The sequence below is a fragment of the Bufo bufo genome, chromosome 3 (assembly GCF_905171765.1).
Source record: "Bufo bufo chromosome 3, aBufBuf1.1, whole genome shotgun sequence".
Taxonomy (NCBI): domain Eukaryota; kingdom Metazoa; phylum Chordata; class Amphibia; order Anura; family Bufonidae; genus Bufo; species Bufo bufo.
This window is the reverse complement of record NC_053391.1, coordinates 84,253,058-84,274,195: the sequence shown is the minus strand read 5'-3', so window position 1 is coordinate 84,274,195 and position 21,138 is coordinate 84,253,058. Positions and strand designations below refer to the sequence as shown.

Sequence of the window (21,138 nt, the reverse complement as noted above, 5' to 3'; positions counted from 1 at the left end):
GCCGCCGACATTAGGCTGCGCAAGGCCTCAGTGTCCACAAGCCTAAATGGCAACATTTTAAGGGCCAGTAATTTGGAAAGTTGCTCATTTAGTGCTATGGCCTGTTGGTGGGTGGCTGAGTATTTGCGCTTGCGTTCAAATGCCTGGGGTAAAGACATTTGTATGCTGCGCTGGGACACGGAAGTGGATGTGGTCGCTGATGGTGCTTGCGAAGGTGCAGGGTGGGAGGCATCCGGGCCTGCACCTTCGACAGGGGATTGGCCAGCACGTAACACATGAGAAGAGGAGGCAGTGGTGTGACCAGCAGACACAGATTGTGGACCCAGGCGTTCGGCCCACCTATTACATTGCTTTGATGCCATGTGGCTGATCGTGCTGGTGGTGGTGGGGTTGCTAGTGTTCATGACCCTGCTCATTTTTGTATGGCACAGGTTGCAAATTACAATTTTTTTGTCGTCCGCACTTTCCTCAAAAAAGCACTAGACTGTGGAACACCTACCCCTTGGCAAGGGAGATTTCCGCAAGGGTGTGCTCCGGGGAACAGTTGCAGGCCCGTTTGGTTTGGCACGCCTTATCCCTTTTGCCACCCCACTGCCTCTTCCAGCTTGTTGCAGTGCTGCGGATCCCTCCCCCTCTGTACTGCTGTCCTCGCTCAGCTTGCCACCTTCCCAGGTTGGGTCAGTGACTTCATCTTCCACTTGCTCACTCTGCTCATCCTCCTGACTTGTTGACTTAACAACAGCCTCAGTTATTGACAACTGTGTCTCATCCTCATTATTAACCTCTTGAGACACTAATTGAGGTTGACTTATTGGCAACTGTGTCTTATAATCATCATCCACCTCGTGAAACACGAAATGTCATTCCCCACTGTCATCTTCGTGTAACGAGAGTTTGGGAATCAGGGCACAAGATCTCATGTTCCTCTTCAAGCGGGCTTGTCGAAAGGTCCAAATGAAGAAATCGCACTGAAAAGAGCTCCTCGGAATTTCCGAGTGTGGGATCACTTGTTTGGCAAGGATTGTGTTGACCAGACTCTTGGCTACTGAGATTGGACTTGGTGGAAGACAGGGTGGTGCTTAACCGACTGGAAGCATTATCTGCTGCAATCCAACCGACCACCTGGTCGCACTGGTCTGACTTCGAGAGCGTTGTCCTGCGCCGCCCTGCAAACTGGGATATGAAGCTAGGTATCGTGGATGATTGTTTTTCTTATGCTCTGGCAGCAGGCACAATTTCAACGCGCCCAAGGCCACGGCCTCTGCGTGCACCATCAGCATCACGGCCGCTTCCCTGTCCCTTACTGCTCGCCTTCTTCATATTAAATGTTATATATGCTTGAAAGCATGTCACACGTACAATAGCGTAGGATTTGCAAGTGTATGGGCAAAAAAAAAAAAGAAAAGGTATTTGGGATGTAGAAACGTCACATAGGAGATATCCCGCAGATAATATCGCTGATGTCAGCAGTGGCTAATAAAAAAATTACAGGGAATGTCACAGGTATTTGGGATGTGTCTGCGGAAAAAGTACACTGGATGTCACAGATATTTTTGGGGTGCGCACACGTTACTCAGGAGATGTAGCGCAGATAATGTCGCTGTCTGCAGCGGCCTAACTATTGCACGCTATTTAGCGCAGGATGCGCTAAAAATAAATATTGCTGCCACACACGATAGTCCTTAAAAGGACTTTTGGGTCTATAAAGTTTTAGCAATTTAGCGCAGGTTGCGCTAAAAATATATATTGCTGCTGCAACACACAACAAAAGGACTTTTGGGTCTCTGACAAGTTTTTCAACTTAAAAAAAAATATTTCACTCCCTACAGTATCTTTCCCTTCTTCAGCATAGCTCTCTCTGACTAACACTGAGCCGAACACGTGTCATCGGGTGCTATAGAGCACCCGATGACGCGTTCCGGCCAGCCAATCACTGTAATGCCAGTAACCAACATGGCTACGGCATTACAGTGAAAGGCAGTACTTACCTGCACGTTTATTGGCTGGGTAGCAGCCAACAAAGGTGCGGGGAGGAGACTCGAGCATTGCGCTCTAGCACATGCGGTATTCAGTCGAATACCGCCATGTGCCGAGCATGCTCGATCAACACTAATATGTATATAATTTTGCCCGCCAATGATGTTGGAGACGTCAATAAGAGTGTTATGCATCAGCCACTGTTTGCCTTTGGTGGTGGCGGTGTTACAGTGTGGGCAGGTGTGTCTAGTCAATACAGAATTTCTCTACACTTTTTGAATGGTACAGTGACAAGCCTATACTACTTGTATACCATCATTAATCCAGTCATTGTGCCTCTGCATGAACAACACAGGCCTAATTTAATCTTCATGGACGACAATATGCCAGCTCACTGAGGTTGCGTCATTAGGGAACAGCTGATGGAGAATGGGGTACCTCAAATGGAGTGGCCTGCTCCAGACTAGGGCTGAAACGATTACTTTATTAAATCAAGTAATTTTACACAAAAAATCCTCGAGGCCAATTTTTTGCATCAAGGATTCATTTGTGTCATGTGACTACGGAGCGGGAGTGAAGAGCTTGTTATTACTTACCGCTCCATGGTCACCCACCGGCCCGTACCGCGCTGCACTGGATCCTGACTCATCGTCAGGTCATAGTGCATGTAAGCGCGCACTATGAACCGACGCTCTATGAGGTCAGGATCCAGTGCAGGTCACGCAGAAGAAGAGTAAGGAGCTGTGGAGCGGCGCCCTTACAGGAAAGGTAAGTATTTTATTTCACTAGCACTGGGGACATGACACTGAAGAGGGACAGCCGGCAAAGGATAGCATGGAGGGGCAGATGGGAGTGGGGGACATGGAGGGGCTGACTGATGGCAGTGGGGGACATGGAGGGGCTGATCTGATGGCACTGGGGGAGTGGGGACATGGCGGGGCTGATCTGATGGCACTGGGGGACATGGAGGGGGTGATCTGATGGCACTGGGGGACATGGAGGGGCTGATTTGATGGCACTGGGGGAGTAGAGGACATGGAGGGGCTGGTCTGATGGCACTGGGGGAGTGGTGACATGGAGGGGCTGATCTAATGGCACTGGGAGACATGGAGGGGCTGATCTGATGGCACTGGGGGACATGGAGGGGCTGATCTGATGGCACTGGGGGAGTGGGGGACATGGAGGGGCTGATCTGATGGCACTGGGGGAGTAGGGAACATGAGGGGTTGATCTGAAGGCACTGGCAGGGTGGGGGACATGGAGGGGGCTGATCTGATGGCACTTGGGTAGTGGGGGACATGGAGGGGCTGAACTGATGGCACTGGTGGACATGGAGGGGCTGATCTGATGGCACTGGGGGACATGGAGGGGCTGATCTGATGGCACTGGGGGACATGGAGGGGCTGATCTGATTGCACTAGGAGACATGGAGGGGCTGATCTGATGGCACTGAGAGAGTGGGGATCATGGAGGGGCTGATCTGATGTCACTGGGGGACATGGAGGGGCTGAACTGATGGCACTGGTGGACATGGAGGGGCTGATCTGATGACACTGGGGGACATGGAGGGGCTGATCTGATGGCACTAGGGGACATGGAGGGGCTGATCTGATGGCACTGGGGGAGTAGGGGACATGAAGGGGCTGATCTGATGGCACTGGAGGACATGGAGGGGCTGATCTGATGGCACTGGGGGAGTGGGGGACATGGAGGGGCTGATATGATGGCACTGGGGGAGTGGGAACATGGAGGGGCTGATCTGATGGCACTGGGGGAGTGGGGGACATGGCAATGGATGGCATGGAGGGGCTGATGGCACTGGGGGAGTGGAGCTGAAGGCACTGGGGTGGGGTTGAGCTGAAGGCATTGGGGGAACGGAGCTGATGGCACTGGGTGGGGGGGAGCTGATGGCACTGGGGGAACTGATGCACTTGGACTGATCGCACAGGGGAGAACGAAGGGTGTTGGAGACTGATGGCAGGGGGTCTGATGAGTTTTTATAAAGGAAAACAGTCTATTAATTCATTTTTTCTTATTAGATTACTCAATTAATCATAAAAAATAGTCGATAAAATACTCGATTAGTGAAATAATCATTTACTGCAGCCCTACTCCAGACCTGAATCCCATTGAAAACCTATGGGATCAGCTGAGTTGTCATGTAGAGGCTCGTAACTCTGTACCCCAGAACCTTAATGACCTGAGGGCAGCATATAGACCTTAGTATGCATATAGAGCAGGGATCAGCAACCTTTAGCATTCCAGCTGTTCTGAAATTACCACTCCCAGAATCCTCCTTTCACTTCTATGGGAATTACAATAACAACTGAGCAAGTGTGCATGCTGGCAGTTGTAGTTACACAGCTGCTAGAGTGCCAAAGGTTGCTGATCCCTGATATAGAGGAACTGTTAATTAGTGATTGGAGAGGCAGAGGACTCCGCAGCTCAAGAATATCCAGAAACTCTGAGCTTGTGCATCTGATTGAGAAGGCCCCTTCACAATGAGATGCAAGTTCTGCAATTAATAAAGTGTAAATTTCTCAAACACTTCACAACTAGCGCTTAAAAAAGGCACAGTGCTGAAATCAGCATTCTGTCACTGCTTAATTCCCTCACAGAGGGCAGCTTAAAAATGCTGATAGATTGCCTTTAAATATCAATGAATTACTCAAAAACAATTATCAAGGCCATCTAACATTTAAATTACCTCTACAAGCAAGTCCTACAATATACACCTGGTCCTATCTCCACCCTAATTCCCAGACCAAGTCCTATTTCTTCAGACCTCGATGTTTGATTCTACCAAGGTATTCCCACTTTAGGTTGTGACTCTCATGTAATTAATAATTTAGGCACAAAGCTAATTTTACATGCATGGATCTTGGTCTCAGATGTCAATATCAGGATGGTTGGTCTGAGCTGGTCATTTGTACATCTGAAGTCATGATTCCTTCCTGCTTTAGTTGCTTGTGGGCCAATGACTCATTGGCCCACAAGCTAGAAGCAGGGAGGAATCATGTGTTCAGATGGAAAAAATGACGAATATATACTGTATATATATATAGCACTATATTCTAAATATCCGCGAAATGACGAATATATATATATATAGCACTATATTCTAAATATCCGCGAATTCTCGAAGTGGCAATATTCGCGATAAAAATTTGCTTTTCGAATATTCGTGGTCAACACTGCATAACACTTTGGCTTTCTTGACCAGACTACTTAGAACTCCTGACTCAGGGTGGGAAAGGCTAGCCTTCCTCCTGCTAAGTAGGGCCAGATAACTAAGCTGTTTTCCCATGTTCAGCTTTTGGAATTATTTAGTATCATTAACCATTTAGCAGCACATGGTCACTGGACATATACTGTGCTGTATAAGTGTACACAAAGCATCCACATCCACAGATTACACAATGCATTCCTGGAGATTTTGGTGGCAGCAGTTAATTAGAAAAAAATAGCACTTAATGTTTTAAAAACACATAATAACAAAATCTGAATCCAAGATTACCACCTCACTTAATAGAGAATGTCCATAATTTGTTTAAAGGGTGTTACGCAAGAGGTCTCCCTCTTGGGGATGGCTGCTGAAGGGCTCACCTGGTTGCCTGCTCTGCCACCCCTGTGGCCTGTGCTCACAGACGTTCCTCTGCTCTGTTCTCCCCTTACAGGTTGAGGCCTGCTTCCTCGCTGAGGCCTGCCAGCTCTGCCTCTCACCTCCCGTAGGGCACATAGGTCTCTCTGACTCTTAAAGGGCCAGCACACACACTTATTCTGCTCCAGCCTATGGCTGGCCATCAAGTGTATTTCAGACACCTTAAACTGTGGTGTAGTGCCTGAGCAAAAGGTTCTAGTTCTCTAGTGTCCTGCAAAGGTGTACTATTATTCGATTTGTCTGCCCATTTACCGACTTCTGTCTGAACACCAGATTTGACCCTTCCCTGCCTGATCTCTGCCTGGTCTCCATACTGACCATGAAATGTCTACACTGATCTTTTAACTGACTTTGGATTACATGAACCCTGCCCGCCCTGACCCCAGCTTGTTTCTGACTACAGATTTGCCTGATTCTTCTGTGCTCTGCACCGGTGTCTCTTGGCCCTGTGGGTCAGCAGTCAACCTAGCAGAGACTACTCAAAGAGATAGCAACCTGGTGGTTCACCTGCAGTGGAGCCCAGATCCCTGTATAAGGGTTAAAATAGTAAATACCAGGCAGGCCACTTAGATAATGCCCTTAGAAGTAGCCCCAAGCCAAATCTGTTCAGCAGACACAGCTAATCCACATCCACTTCATAACAAAGCAGTTTTCCAGAGAAAATAAAAAATGTTATGTTCAGATACTGATCTGGTCTCGCTGCTTTTTACTTCCTGGTCCAGGCAAGGCTCAACATGGTGGAAATTCCCGAAAAGGCTTGCTCAACCAATGACCAGCCATAGTAATGACCTGCCTGAGACTGAACATATCCTTCATGCCATTTCGAGATGGGAACAGTAAGTAAAGACCAGCAGGGACAACAAAATAAAAACTAGTTGTAAATGTGGACATAGACAATAACTTTACTCCATATTGACTTACTTGTGCATGCCATGGCTGGCGGGTCTTTCTCTGCCCTGAAGTAGCCTTTTTCACACTGGCAGACCGTCGTGGCCTCTACATATGTGAAGCTATGTGGAGGACATTTGGAACACTTGATATTTCCAGCAAACGCCTTGTAGAATCCAGGCCGACACGCTGCAAGAAAACAGAAGACAATGATTTCCGTTTGCCTTCACGATTCAATTCATGTGTCATTCGACTGTGAAAGTGAAGATTCCTGCCTAGACGCTGTGTATAAGTTCCCTCTGACCTCAGGCTAGTCACTTCATCTTCCCACACCTCAGACAGCACAGTTAGATTGTAGATCCTCGCAGGCAGAACTTCATTATGTCTTTTCCTAGACTGACAGTAATTATTAAAATGATAATTCAGATCTCAAGCTAAAGACAAAGCTAAATGTCGGCTTATATTCAAACAGCAAAAAATCTCAGCACCGCTCCAATAAATATAAAATCATTCTATGGGTGATAATAATAAAATCAACTTCACGGCAATACATTCCACTCGTCGCTATATTGGCTGAAGAGCATGATGCAGTTGACGCATTTTTGAACATAACCTGTCCCTTAGGGCTCATGCACACGACAGTATTTTGCGTTCAGTATACTGGCCGTTTTTTTAGTTCAGTATGCGGTACATATACTGAACCATTCATTTCAATGGTTCAGCAAAAAAAACTGAAGTGTCTCCGTGTGCATTCCGTTTCAGTATTTCCGAATTTCCGTACCGTGAAAAGATAGAACATGTCCTATTCTTGTCCGCAAATCACGGTGCTTGGCTCCATTCAAGTCAATGGGTCTGCAAAAAAGAACAGAACACATACGGAAATGCATCCGTATGTCTTCCGTATCCGTTCGTATCCGAACCATCTATTGAAAATGTTATGCCCAGCCTAATTTTTCTATGTAATTACTGTATACTGTATATGGCATATGGAAAAACGGAACGGAAAAACGGAAAGGAAACGGAAACAAAAAACAGAACAACAGATCCATAAAAAACGGACCGCAAAACACTGAAAAAGCCATACGGTCGTGTGCATGAGCCCTTACTCAGGTTAAAGGGGTTCTCCAAGTTATTTTTATTGATGACCTGTCCTCAGGATAGGTCATCAATACCAGATCGGCGGTCATATTCACTTTTATGAGACCGCTGTTTCCTATACACTTGAATAAAAATGAGCCGTCATTTGAAGGGAATGGGAAGGCTTCTTGTAATTACACCTGCCTACCGCTGTGATGGCGAACAGGTAAACAATGAAGAGAAGGCTGCGCTGGCACAAGTGGGGGGTGCCAAGAGTCGTCCACTCGCCGATCTGATATTGATGACCTACCCTGAGGATAGGTCATCAATAAAAATAACTTGGACAATCTTTTATTGGGGTTGTCCCACGAAAAATATTCAAGCTAGCACCTGGATCTAAATACTTTTGTAATTGTATTGTATTAAAAAATTAGCATAGCCACTGAGTTATTCAATAAAATGGTTCTATATAGCTCCACCTTCTGTTTGTTTTTTTCTTATTTATTTGTCCTGCTCACTGAGAAGGCCGCACATGCTCAGTTTTTATTCTAAAACTGCCTCCTGAGCTGTGACAGGTAGAGAGCTCCAGCCAAATGGACACGCCTCCTGAGCTGTGATAGGTAGAGCATGGACATGCCCCCTGAGCTGTAATAGGTAGAGCATGGACATGCCCCCTCAGCTGCAGCAGATAAGACACTCCCCTTGAGTTGTCAGCTTGATATAAATCTAGCAGAGCAATGAATGTGGAGATCTCTGAATCCATGGGAGGTACAGGGCTGGTTCTCGCTTTGTTAGAGATTGTCATGCACTATGCGATGTTTGATTTTCATATTTTACATTAGTCATGGGATAACCCCTTTAAGAGGTTACTCGGTATATGAGTAATGGACAGGTTGTGTGATGAAATGCGTTCAGCAGATAGTCATGCTCTTGTGCTGATATACTGATATGTGGAATGCATTGTTTTGAAGCTGATTTTGATTGTTACCCAATAGAGAATAGGATTTTATATTTATTGAAGCGGTGCTGAGATTTCTATTTGTTGCTGCTGGAAAGAGACAGACTGCTCGAGTACCAGTGAGGTGAGCTGAATCGCATTGTTCTATCCTATACACTTGTATGGTTCATTATTAACACTAGACATGAGCACATTTTTTGGAATTCGATTTAAATTCATCCGAATCAGTGATTCAATTTGGCTCCAAATAAATTCTAACCCAATCGAAATGACTCCAAATGCCCTTAAAATTTGTGCATGACATTCTGGGTTCTCCTGGGACTTGATTCAACTCATTTCAAGCTCTTTAAAGTGTAACTGTTATTTGTTTTAGTTTTTTCCTAAAGTGTAGGGGAAGTGATAAGGAATGTTTTTGAAATATACTTTATTAGATGAATTTGTAGGTTTCTATAAAAAAAAAACTGGCTCTGACATTATCCTTTATGTCCCTTAGCTTGGAAATGAGCACTGCCAAGTAAATACTGTCTTCACTGTCCAGTACAATAAAGTAATGTACACTGAAGATGCTACTGAACAGTTATTCTGTGGATAGCTGAAGCCTGGAGGATGATAGAAACACCTATTGTTGTTCGTAACTGCGGACAACAATAGGACATGTTCTATCTTTTTTGCAGGGCCGCGAAACGAAAGTACCGATGCGGACAGCAGACAGTTTTCTGTCCGCATCTTTTGCGGCCCCATTGAAATGAATGGGTCTGCATCCGTTACACAAAGTTGTGGAAGGGATGCGGACCCATCGATACGGCTGTGTGAATGAACTCTTAAAGGGGTTAGCCAGGAAAAGATATTTATAACTTAATCATGGAATAGGTTATCAGTATCAGATCTGCGGGGGTCAGACATCCGGGACCCTCGCCAAACAGATGTTAGAAGAGGCCTTGAATGCCACAGCCTCTTCCTAGGCCAATGATATCACTGTACATCGGTCACATGGCCTAGTTGCAGCTCAGCCCCATTCAAGTCTGCAATACCACTATACGATGTATGGTGAAATCCTTGGAAAGCTACCGGGAGCCTTGCTCGCTCACCAGAGCTCCGGTGAGTGCAGCGGCTCCCTGAAACAGATAACTGGCGGAGATGCCAGGACTGGAAGCCCCGCTGATGTGATAATGTTGACCTATCCTGAGGATGTCATTATTATCTATTCCAGGACAACCCCGTTAAGTCACATTCTTATCAGTGAGAGTGTTTAGGGGGTCAGAGATCAGAGATAAGGAGTAGTCAGCTGAGCTGCTTGATGAAACAGAGTAAAAATACAAAGCCTGCTACTAAAGAATTTCAAGGCTGTACAGAGAAAGGGGCTCAAAATGTTTAATAAAGGCCAATTGAAAAATTATTTTAGCACTAATAATAAAAAATGCCCCCAAAGTGTACATAGCCTTTAACAGGAGAACATGTACAGGGAGCTCTATCTAGTATGATTAAATTACTGTGCATTTAGAAGATATCATGGCACCTCTTATGATCCAAGACAAGAGCCTCCAATTTATGTCACCTCTGCAAACCCTATAGCTACACCACTGGTTATGATTACAACCACAATCACAGTCAGGCACATTTCCATTTACAAATAAGATGATCTCAGAGCATCAATTTCTGTCTTCTGTAAAAGCCTCAAGATTCTGCTGTTAACAACCCACCAAGTGTATATCTTGTGTTAATGTAGCTTTGAGATCCAGCATTGATTCCACTAGGAAATCCTAGAAGTATGAAAGGAATGAAGAACGGCTCTCACATTAATATCTTCTACTCGAAGACAATCATGAATGCCTCCCTAAGGATTACACGGTTTTAAGGATAATCCTTGAATATGTTACACATCCCACTGTATTATTTCAAATGATACAAATTGCAGTTTACAAGCAAATGGCAGTCTCTAAAGTAGAGTAATCCTTAAGAAATCCCAGCACTTCACCATTAGTCTCTACTTTAGAGAGCTACTCGACAGCTCAAATCAATATCAGTTCTGGAAATGGCTTTTACTGTCAATAATTCCTAATTAGTTATACATTAAAATGTCCATAATATCACATCCTGACGATAAAAAAGATGACTGTAAAGGTGATGTGTTATCTGAAAATGGCCTACTGTTTAAATTAAGTTTTTATGTTAAACATTTTTTTTTAGAATATTTGCGGATTTTTTTGATTTTTATTTTCATTGTTACTATACTTAAAGGGCATCTGTCATCAGGTCTGTACCTATGACACTGGCTGACCTGTTACATGTGCGCTTGGCAGCTGACGGTATCTGTGTTGGTCCCATGTTCATATGTGTCCGCATTACTGAGAAAAAATAATGTTTTAATATATACAATTGAGCCTCTAGGAGCAACATGGGCATTACCATTACACATAGAGGCTCGGCTCTCTCTGCATCTGCCACGCAGTTTTCACTTTGATTGACAGTGCCAGGTGTGATAATGTTTTCACTGCCTGACCCTCTCAATCAAAATGCAGAGGGTGTGGCAGAGAGAGCAGAGCCTCTAGGAGTAATGGGAACGCCCCTGTTGCTCCTAGAGGCTCATTTGAATACATTAAAACATAATTTTATTCAGAAATTCAGGCACATATGAACATGGGACCAACAAGGATGCCTTCAGCTGCCGAGCGCTCATGTAACAGGTCAGTCAGTTTCATAGGTACAAATCTGCTGACAGATGCCCTTTCACCTCTTCAAGACCGGACAAATTTCTTTTTTTTTTTTTACTCCCAGCCTTCCCAAAGCCATAACTTTTTTATTTTTCCATTCACATAGCCATATGAGGGCTTGTTTTTGGCAGGACAAGTTATACTTTCTAATGACATTATTAATGGTTGTGTACAATGTAGTGGAAATCTGGAAAATTTCAAATGGGAAGTTTTATTTTGTATCTACTGCATTTCATATGTGGTAAAACTGACCTGTTACTTTCCTACTCCGGGTCAGTACGATTACACCAATACCAAATATGTATAGTTTTTGTTGCATTTTAAAACTAAAAATACAGTCCTGATCAAAAGTTTTAAGACCACTTGAAAAATTGCAAAAAAATCATATTTAGCATGGCTGGATCTTAACAAGGTTCCAAGTAGAGCTTCAACATGCAACAAAAAGAAATGGGAGTGAGACAAAACATTTTTTGAGCATTTAATTTAATGAAAACAACGAATAAACTGAAACAGGCTGTTTTTCAGCTGATCAAAAGTTTAGGACCACACCTACAAAAAAAAACTAAACCCCCCCAAAACAGAAATCCAACTTCCAAACATGAACTCAGTAATGAGTAGCTCCGCTGTTATTGTTTATCACTTCCAAAATTTGTTTCGGCATGCTTGATGCAAGTGTTTCCATGAGGTGAGAGGGAACATTTCTCCAAGTGGTGAAGACGGCCGCACGAAGGCCATCTACTGTCTGGAACTGTTGTCCATTTTTGTAAACTTCCCTTGCCATCCATCCCCAAAGGTTCTCAATTGGATTTAGATCAGGAGAACACGCAGGATGGGCCTAAAGAGTGATGTTATTCTCCTGGAAGAAGTCCCTTGTCCTGCGGGCATTGTGTACTGTAGCGTTGTCCTGTTGAAAAACCCAGTCGTTACCACACAGACGAGGGCCCTCAGTCATGAGGAATGCTCTCTGCAACATCTGGACATAGCCAGCGGCCGTTTGACGCCCCTGCACTTCCTGAAGCTCCATTGTTCCACTGAAGGAAAAAGCACCCCAGACCATTATGGCACCCCCTCCACTGTGGAGCGTAGAAAACATCTCAGGTGGGATTTGCTTGTCATGCCAGTAACGTTGGAAACCATCAGGACCATCAAGGTTAAAAAAATTTCTTATCAGAGATTAAAACTTTCTTCCACCTTTGAATGTCCCATGTTTGGTGCCCTCTTGCAAAGTCCAAACGAGCAGTTCTGTGGTGTTCAAGGAGACGAGGTGTTTGAAGGTTTTTTGCTTTTGAAGCCCTTCAGTCTCAGATATCGTCTAATGGTTATGGGGCTGCAGTCAGCAGCAGTAAGGGCCTTAATTTGGGTCGAGGATCGTCCAGTGTCTTGACGGACAGCCAATTGGATCCTCCGGCTCAGTGCTGATGAAATTTTTTGGGGTCTTCCATTTGACTTTTTTGTTCCATAACCCGCAGGATCATTTCCAAATTCCAAATGACTGTCTTACTGCGTCCCACCTCAGCAGCGTCCCACCTGCTTATGCAGTTCAATAATCCTACCACGTTCAAAAAGGGAGAGTTTTTTTGCCTTTGCTATCACAACGTGTGACTACCTGACAGAAAATGACAATGAATCCACATCTTTGCACAGATTTGGCCTTTTAAAGGCATGTGGTCCTAAAATTTGGATCAGCTGAAAAACAGCCTGTTTCAGTTTAATTGTTATTTTCAATTAATTGAACGCTCAAAAAATGTTTTGTCTCACTCTCATTTCTTCTTGTTGCATGTTGAAGCTCTACTTGGAACCTTGTTAAGATCCAACAATGTAAAATAAGATTTTTTGTGGTCTTAAACTTTTGATCAGGACTGTATATAAAAACTTTGGAAATCGCCATATTCTGACCCCCATAACATTTTTATTTTATGTGCATGGAGCTGTGTGAGGGCTCATTTTTTACGGGGCGATCTGTACTTTGCATTGATACCATTTCATTGGGATGTTTAACACTTTTTATTAAATTTTTTGTTGGAAGTGAAGCGACTAATAACGCAACTAGAAGGGATGAAAAAAACAAAAAAAAACAAATAACTTTTATTGAAAAATTATCACTAAAAGAAAGATGACAAAGAAGTACTAAATCCACCAAACACACAAATGCAGTTCACAGGAACTAACATGTATGGCCTAAAAATAAAAGAAGGCCTGTCACTCATTTAAGAACTGAAAATAAAGTGTGCTTTTCCTGGCAGAAAATAAAACAACCCAGGTTGCTGTCAGACTAAATCATGAGTGGACTGCTACAAATAATACACACAATGGCCCAGATTCAAGAAGCACTTGCGCGGGAACAAGTGTGATTTGCGCCGCGCAAGTACTGATTTGCTCCTATGCAAATTTGCGGCTGATTCTGTAAACCAGTTAAGCCTGAAATGCTGCCATTTTCCCGCGCACGCAGCCTAGCTGTTCCTGCGCAATTTGCGTGCAATTTTGCGCGGGGTGTAAGTTGCGCCTTCATGGAATTCCCTCAGCGAATATGCAAATTAGGTACTGCCGATGATTCAGAAACATGCGCGTGTGATGCGCATCTTGCGCTGGAAGCGTGCAAGCTTTTTTCCCTGGGCAAACTTGCTCCTGTTAAAAGCAGGGGCAAGTTAGCAAAAGATGGCCAAATGTCATCTGAAGGAGCGCGCAACTTCAGCAGCACCTAGACAGACGATCTGAACAAGCAGATTTGAAATACATCTAAAGAACATCTAAATAGTTATTCTAGATGGCAGTTTGTTCTTATACCTTTTTATCCTATGAGAATAAAACACAAAAACAAGTGTTCCTTGTGCTCTTCAAATGAAAAATGACATTTTCAGATGTTTCTAGAATTTACTTATCTCATTCAAGTACTACACTAAAACAGCTGCACCAATAAAATAAAGGCTATGTATGTTTATTTCTGTTCTTTTATAATTTAAATTCTTTATACAGTAATATAAAATATTTTGGTCCCTTTGGGAGGTGCCATGTCTTGCAAAAGGGCTGAATTTCCTTGCTCAGGGGGGGTAGGAAAAAGCAGGATGAAATTCAGCAAAGAACCTGCGCAAGTCTGCTCCTATTTATTTGCTCAGTGCAAGCAGCTGAGCAGGATTTGCCCTGAAATTATGCTAGCAAACCTCTGCTGAGCCGAAAATTCCTCATTTACATAGGGGCACACCCACTTTGACTTGCACGGCCTTGCGCCCTCAGCTTTGCCTTAAACAGGAGCAAATTAAATGAACAAACGATTCCTGAATCAGGTGGCAATTTGGCAAAATTGCTCCAGCGCAGAGAAATTCAGCTGAGCGGCTCAGGTGTAAGTAATGGGCAAATCTACCTGAATCTGGGCCAATGTATCCAATCCACCTCACCCAAAAATAGTGATTGTGGATATGTGGTGCTTCACCACCCACGCTGAGGTATTACAGCTGGGAAGCAGCCTGTTCAGTCACTCACAGCCTGTGCAGTTGCAACTGCTAACTAAAAGAAATTAGCTTGCCCTGCTCTAAGATGCTACATGTCAAAGGTATATTAGGCTCTATGCGTTTCTGCACACAATGTTGCCTCATCAGGAGCCCACCCTGTAACCCTATATTTAGAGAAATATGAGCAGTGAGAACGTGCTACCCCTCTCACACAGCGGCAGCGTTCTGGCGCTAGGATGGCCATAAGGCAGCTGCCGGAATAACGGCTTTTTAAATGGTGTAACTCCACCTTACTTTGTGTCAGTGGGACCCGCCTCCCCCCAGCACACAGGTCAGTACCAGAGTGCGCCCTGGGAAGACCAGCACCACGTACCAGCACCGTGGTGTCAGAACAAGGAGACTCCTACAGTACAGCAGGGATACAAGGCAGATACTGAATACATCAACACCAAAAAGGATATATGGATCCTCACTATATCACATGAAATAATAATATACCAACACAAAGTATAATCAATCAATACATAATTTTATTACAATTCACATGATTGGCAAAACACAATATTAAAATGAAGATTAAAAACAATAGGGCTGTTGGTGCATGGTTGGTGGGCTATCAAATAAAGTGCAAGTACAAACATGCGGTCAGCAATAAAAATAAAGACCATGACCAGTAACGGTCAGCTGCAAAGTTGATTGGCTGCACTAATTAAAAGATGAATGTAAACATGTACAAATCAGGAGATATACCTGGCGCCGTTGTTGTGGCACACTATAGAATGTCAAATTATCAATATCAGATCATCTTATACAAAATCAACAAGTACAAACCCTTAAAGGTGAATGTGCATCACCAAAAAATGGTGGGACTTACTGAAAAGCCAAACAGTGCTGCACAATAGTACTGACCGCATGTTTGCACTTGCACTTTATTTGATAGCCCACCAAACATGCACCACCAGCCCTATTGTTTTTAATCTTCATTTTCATATTGTGTTTTGCCAATCATGTGAATTAAAGTGATTGTAATAAAATTATGTATTGATTGATTATACTTTGTGTTGGTATATTATTTCATATGATATAGTGATGATAGATATATCCTTTTTGGTGTTGATAATTTGCCTATATATAGGTCTAACACATTTATATGGGAATTAGTTTTGGTGTTTCAGATACTGAAAACAGGATTGAGGAGATGACTGCATGAATAAGGATAGTGAAGGAAGACAAATGTAGTTTCCAGAGAGTCTAAATATAAGTAGGAGAATGTAACAGAAAGTGTATCCCTTAAAAATGAAGAACATTTGTTTATGTGGTATAATCACTCCTAACTTAGGAATGCATGTCATAAGCATATCCATAAACTGCCATCATCCAAAAGAGCAATTATTGACCGTTGATGAACCATGGGTCAAAAGGTTCACCTGTAACGTATACAAGTTCTCCCGGGGCACCGATAACATACACACGGAACTATTGCTGGCATTAATAAATTCCACAGGTACTATAATACACTGCTCAAAAAAATAAAGGGAACACTTAAACAACACAATGTAACTCCAAGTCAAATCACACTTCTGTGAAATCAAACTGTCCAGGGGCAGTGTCGGAATGCCATGTGCACCTAAATTTAGGAGAATAGCGTTTAAAAAAGTTGAAAACACAAGGTTTGTTACTTTTTTGCGCTAGAAAACTAGCGGGGGGGGGTAAGGAATAATAAATTCATCCCATAGAATGACCTTTGCTGAAAAAACTGCATCCAAGTTGTGCCACCCAAAGCTAACCAGCATGGAATAAGAAATGCAATACATAAAATCTACTCGTAAAATAAATATATGACACCAATCACAGAAAAAAATGAACAAGATTAAAGTCAAACTAAGAGAAATATTGATGCAGGCGCTGCTCTCGTAAACTGATGGCACATGACAAATTGCAAATCACAGTGAAGTATGTCTCAAATCCACCATAAGAAATTGCGGCAAATCCTGAAATCCATAGGATTATGGCACAAAATATTCACTTGACATGTGGTACAGGGCTACACATAAATAACTGTGCGTCAAGTCTGAGAATTGTAGGTTCTTTTTGCAATAAAAATGTAAATATTTCTGAGTACGAGAAGCAATATATCTTTATAGCAAGAGAGTATGAGGTCAAAGAGGAATCAGAAATAGGCATTAATGGAAGCACAATTACAGCGTAATAGAAGAGACATTACACAGGGGAAGGAGAAGACATCGGGAAGAAGGTGACACTTGCTATACTAATAACAAGCATAGAATAATGAATATATGATCTATCTATATATACAGTGGATATAAAAAGTCTACACACGCCTGTTAAAATGTCAGGTTTCTGTAATGTAAAAAAATGAGACAAAGATAAATCATTTCAGGACTTTTTTCACCTTTAATGTGACCTATAAACTGTACAACTCAATTGAAAAACAAACTGAAATCTTTTAGGTAGAGGGAAGAAAACAAAACAAAACAAAAATAATGTGGTTGCATAAGTGTGCACACCCTCTTATAACTGGGGATGTAGCTGTGTTCAGAATTAAGCAATCATATTCAAAATCATGTTAAATAGGAGTCAGCATACACCTGCCATCATTTAAAGTGCCTCTGATTAACCTCAAATAAAGTTCAGCTGCTCTAATTGGTCTTTCCTAAAAAATTTCTTAGTCTCATCCCACAGCAAAAGCCATGGTCCACAGAGAGCTTCCAAAGCATCAGAGGGATCTCATTGTTAAAAGGTATCAGTCAGGAGAAGGGTACAAAAGAATTTCCAAGGCATTAGATATACCATAAAACACAGTGAAGACAGTCATCATCAAGTGGAGAAAATATGGCACAACATGACATTACCAAGAACTGGACGTCCCTCCAAAATTGATGAAAAGACGAGAAGTAAACTGGTCTGGGAGGCTACCAAGAGGCCTACAGCAACATCAAAGGAGCTGCAGGAATATCTGGCAAGTACTGGCTGTGTGGTACATGTGACAACAATCTCCCGTATTCTTCATACGTCTGGGCTATGGGGTAGAGTGGCAAGACGAAAGCCTTTTCTTACGAAGAAAAACATCAAAGCCAGGCTATATTTTACAAAAACACATCCAAAGTCTCCCAAAAGCATGTGGGAAAAGGTGTTATGTTCTGATAAAACCAAGGTTGAACTTTTTGGCCATATTTCCGAATGATATGTTTGGCGCAAAAACAACACTACACATCACCAAAAGAACACCATACCCACAGTGAAGCATGGTGGTGGCAGCATCATGCCAAGGGGCTGTTTTTCTTCAGCTGGAACTGGGGCCTTAGTTAAGCTAGAGGGAATTATGAACAGTTCCAAATACCAGTCAATATTGGCACAAAACCTTCAGGCTTCTGCTAGAAAGCTGAACATGAAGAGGAACTTCATCTTTCAGCATGACAACGACCCAAACCATACATCCAAATCAACAAAGGAATGGCTTCACCAGGAGAAGATTAAAGTTTTCGAATGGCCCAGCCAGAGCCCAGACCTGAATCCGATTGAAAATCTGTGGGGTGATCTGAAGAGGGCTGTGCACAGGAGATGCCCTCGCAATCTGACAGATTTGGAGTGTTTTTGCAAAGAAGAGTGGGCAAATCTTGCCAAGTCAAAATGTGCCATGCTGATGGACTCATAAAATCACAAGGTGCTTCAACAAAGTATTAGTTTACGGGTGTGCACACTTATGCAACCATATTATTTTATTTTTATATTTTTTATTCCCTCCACCTAAAAGATTTCAGTTTGTTTTTCAATTGAGTTGTACAGTTTATAGGTCACATTAAAGGTGGAAAAATTTCTGAAATGATTTATCTTTGTCTCATTTTTTTACATCACTTTTTTTTTTACTTTTTATTTTTGTCCCACTATGGGACTTCAACTTCTGGGATCTGATCCCCTCTGCAACACAATATTGTAATACATTGAATGTCAGCCTGTATGCTGACAGCCTGCCTGTGAGACCCAGCCTATGGGCTGGATCTCACAGGCTTCCGTAGAAGGCAAGCCCCGATGCCTATGGAAGGCATCGGGCTCACCGGTGCCGGAGTATGCAGCAGGGGCCCGGCTGTCAGTGACTGCCGGGTACGTGCCGCCGATCAGCCCACTGTAGATGTACGGCCCTGGTCCTTAAGTGGCGTCCACCAGCGCCGTACATGTACGGCGCGGGTCCTCTACGGGTTAAGTGTCACAATACAGCGATTATGTTGTATAATAATAATAATAATAATCTGATATTACAGCAAAAATAAATACATAATGCAAAATTGATGCCTGTCAGGAGTTTACACAGGAAAGATACTATGCATGGCGGTGTTGGGAGGGTTGTCATGCCAGTCAGTTAAGCACCATCTTGTCAACCTATCAGTGAGGCTAGAAACCGATCCAATCATATTTCTGAAACCGATCCAATCCCATAGCGGCAACTTTGTGATTGTAATTGCCTGTGATTTTGTTATCTTGGTTCCTGCGACTTGTGCTACTCATTACTACTGCATTACTCCTGGTAATTTGACTGTGGCTTGTTTTAACCAGTTGCCTGCTGAACTGGTCTCTACTGATTCTCTTGCTATTCTGACTCTAGCTAGCTTCTGGATTAACCCCTCATCCTACTGAAGTCGTTAAGGAAGATTGGTTGCAGTTTCCGAGTTTACTGGCTGTAGTTAGAGACGGTGATCATAGTTTTTCTAACAATGCCACAGTGTAGGGATAATGCACAAAGTAATATCACAGTACATGAATGTAATTGCATATAGTTTCTTATCATCCATTAACCGCACCTCTCCTAAAGAGATGTTGCTGGACCTTTAGCAGCCGCTATGCCTGGTACCCTTTTAGTTACAGCAATGGTTGCTCAATTTCTTTAGTTCTGGAATAGAGTACGGCTACATGGTACTTCCGGACATGTAGTAAGATGGCTGCCGCTGTCCCTCATGCTGCTAATAGAATACATTTCCCAGGTTTGCAATTTACAGTGAAGTAAGCTTTAATCAGCATGCATTTTTGAATTTTGCTTACTTATAGAGGATAGGAAATATCAATTTGAGATGACAAATTGATTATTTATGGCTGGTGGAAATCTATTGTTTAGTAGGTATATAATCAAATTTATCAGACATGATCAATGATCTTTTATGGGAAAATTATTCATCATTACTTCAAAATAATGAGACATTTCCAACACGTTGGATCAGTCATTTAACTGCCACCACTTTCCTGCCAGAGCTGAGCGCCTCACATACATTTCATGGTTATATTTTCACTTTCTCCCTCGGACACCACCATCCTCCAGCTATGCCTCATGCTGCTGCTCTGTAGTTGCTAAATATAAGGCATCAATAAAGTCATTAACATACTGTACACCCGGGAATGTTCATATAAAGCAAATCTTTTAATTGCTAGGCATATTTTAAATGGGTTCCTGTTGTTATCTACTTCTAAGGATTTTTTCCCCCTCTGTAATCAGGCGTTGTTCACATCACCGTTCGGCCTTTCCGTTCTTCTGCTCCGTTTGGGACATAACTGAGCCGAACGGAGCCTACGTATCCCACAGACTATAATGGGGCTCCGTTATGTTTCCACTAAGAAGATGATTTTGGAGCGGGACTTTTGTCTCCGCTTCAAAATCATCTTCTGAGCGGAAACATAACGGAGCCCCATTATAGTCTATGGGGTCCTAAGGGCTCCGTTTGGCTCAGTTATGTGCCTTCTCCGTCCTTTCCGTTCTCCTACGGAGAATGAGAACGGAAAGGCTGAACGGTGATGTGAAGGAAGCCTTAGACAGAAACTGATCTCATGTTTGCTTTGTAATGTAGAAAAAATCCTTCCGTTGCAGACAGCCGCACAGTGGGTGCCCACAGCTCAGCTGGTAGCTGGCAACTGTGATGTGTAGACAGTTCCAGTAACGTTGCTAAAAATTATAGGGTGTAATGTAACAAATACAAACACCTTTTTTTAAATCCACATTCAGAAGGTGGGCTGTTTTAACAGTCAGGTCTTTGCTGTAAATTAGTCAAACTTTATTCTTATCCAAGCCCTAGGAGAACAAAGGAGAATTATATTCATAATAACTTAGGTAACAGGTTTTTGTAACAGTTTATTTATAACATTGTAACTGTCTGGTTCAAATTCAATGATACCAACTTACGTGGCTATATATCAGCATGGCGCTGTGCTGTCATCGACAAATGGACTTACTGACTTTTTAGGATAAAGCCTCCTGTACACGACCGTAACTGTTTTGCATTCCATAAAATATGGATGTAGTCCATGTGCATCCCACAATTTCTGAGGGACCCACTGCAAAAAAAACTATTCTTGTCTGCAAAATGGACAAAATAGGCAATTTTATATGACATCTGTGTGCTGTCCGTTCTTTTTGCA

General features: G+C 42.9%; 1 protein-coding gene across 1 annotated transcript in view; it reads right to left on the bottom strand.

Annotated features, from left to right (window-relative positions):
- EPHA6 (EPH receptor A6) overlaps positions 1–21,138 on the bottom strand; it is a 1,083,458-nt gene that overhangs the window by 608,757 nt on the left and 453,563 nt on the right. Inside the window, exon 4 of the mRNA XM_040423272.1 lies at positions 6,560–6,715. Within this exon, the coding sequence (XP_040279206.1) occupies positions 6,560–6,715 (156 nt within the window). The remainder of the gene's footprint in view (positions 1–6,559; positions 6,716–21,138) is intronic.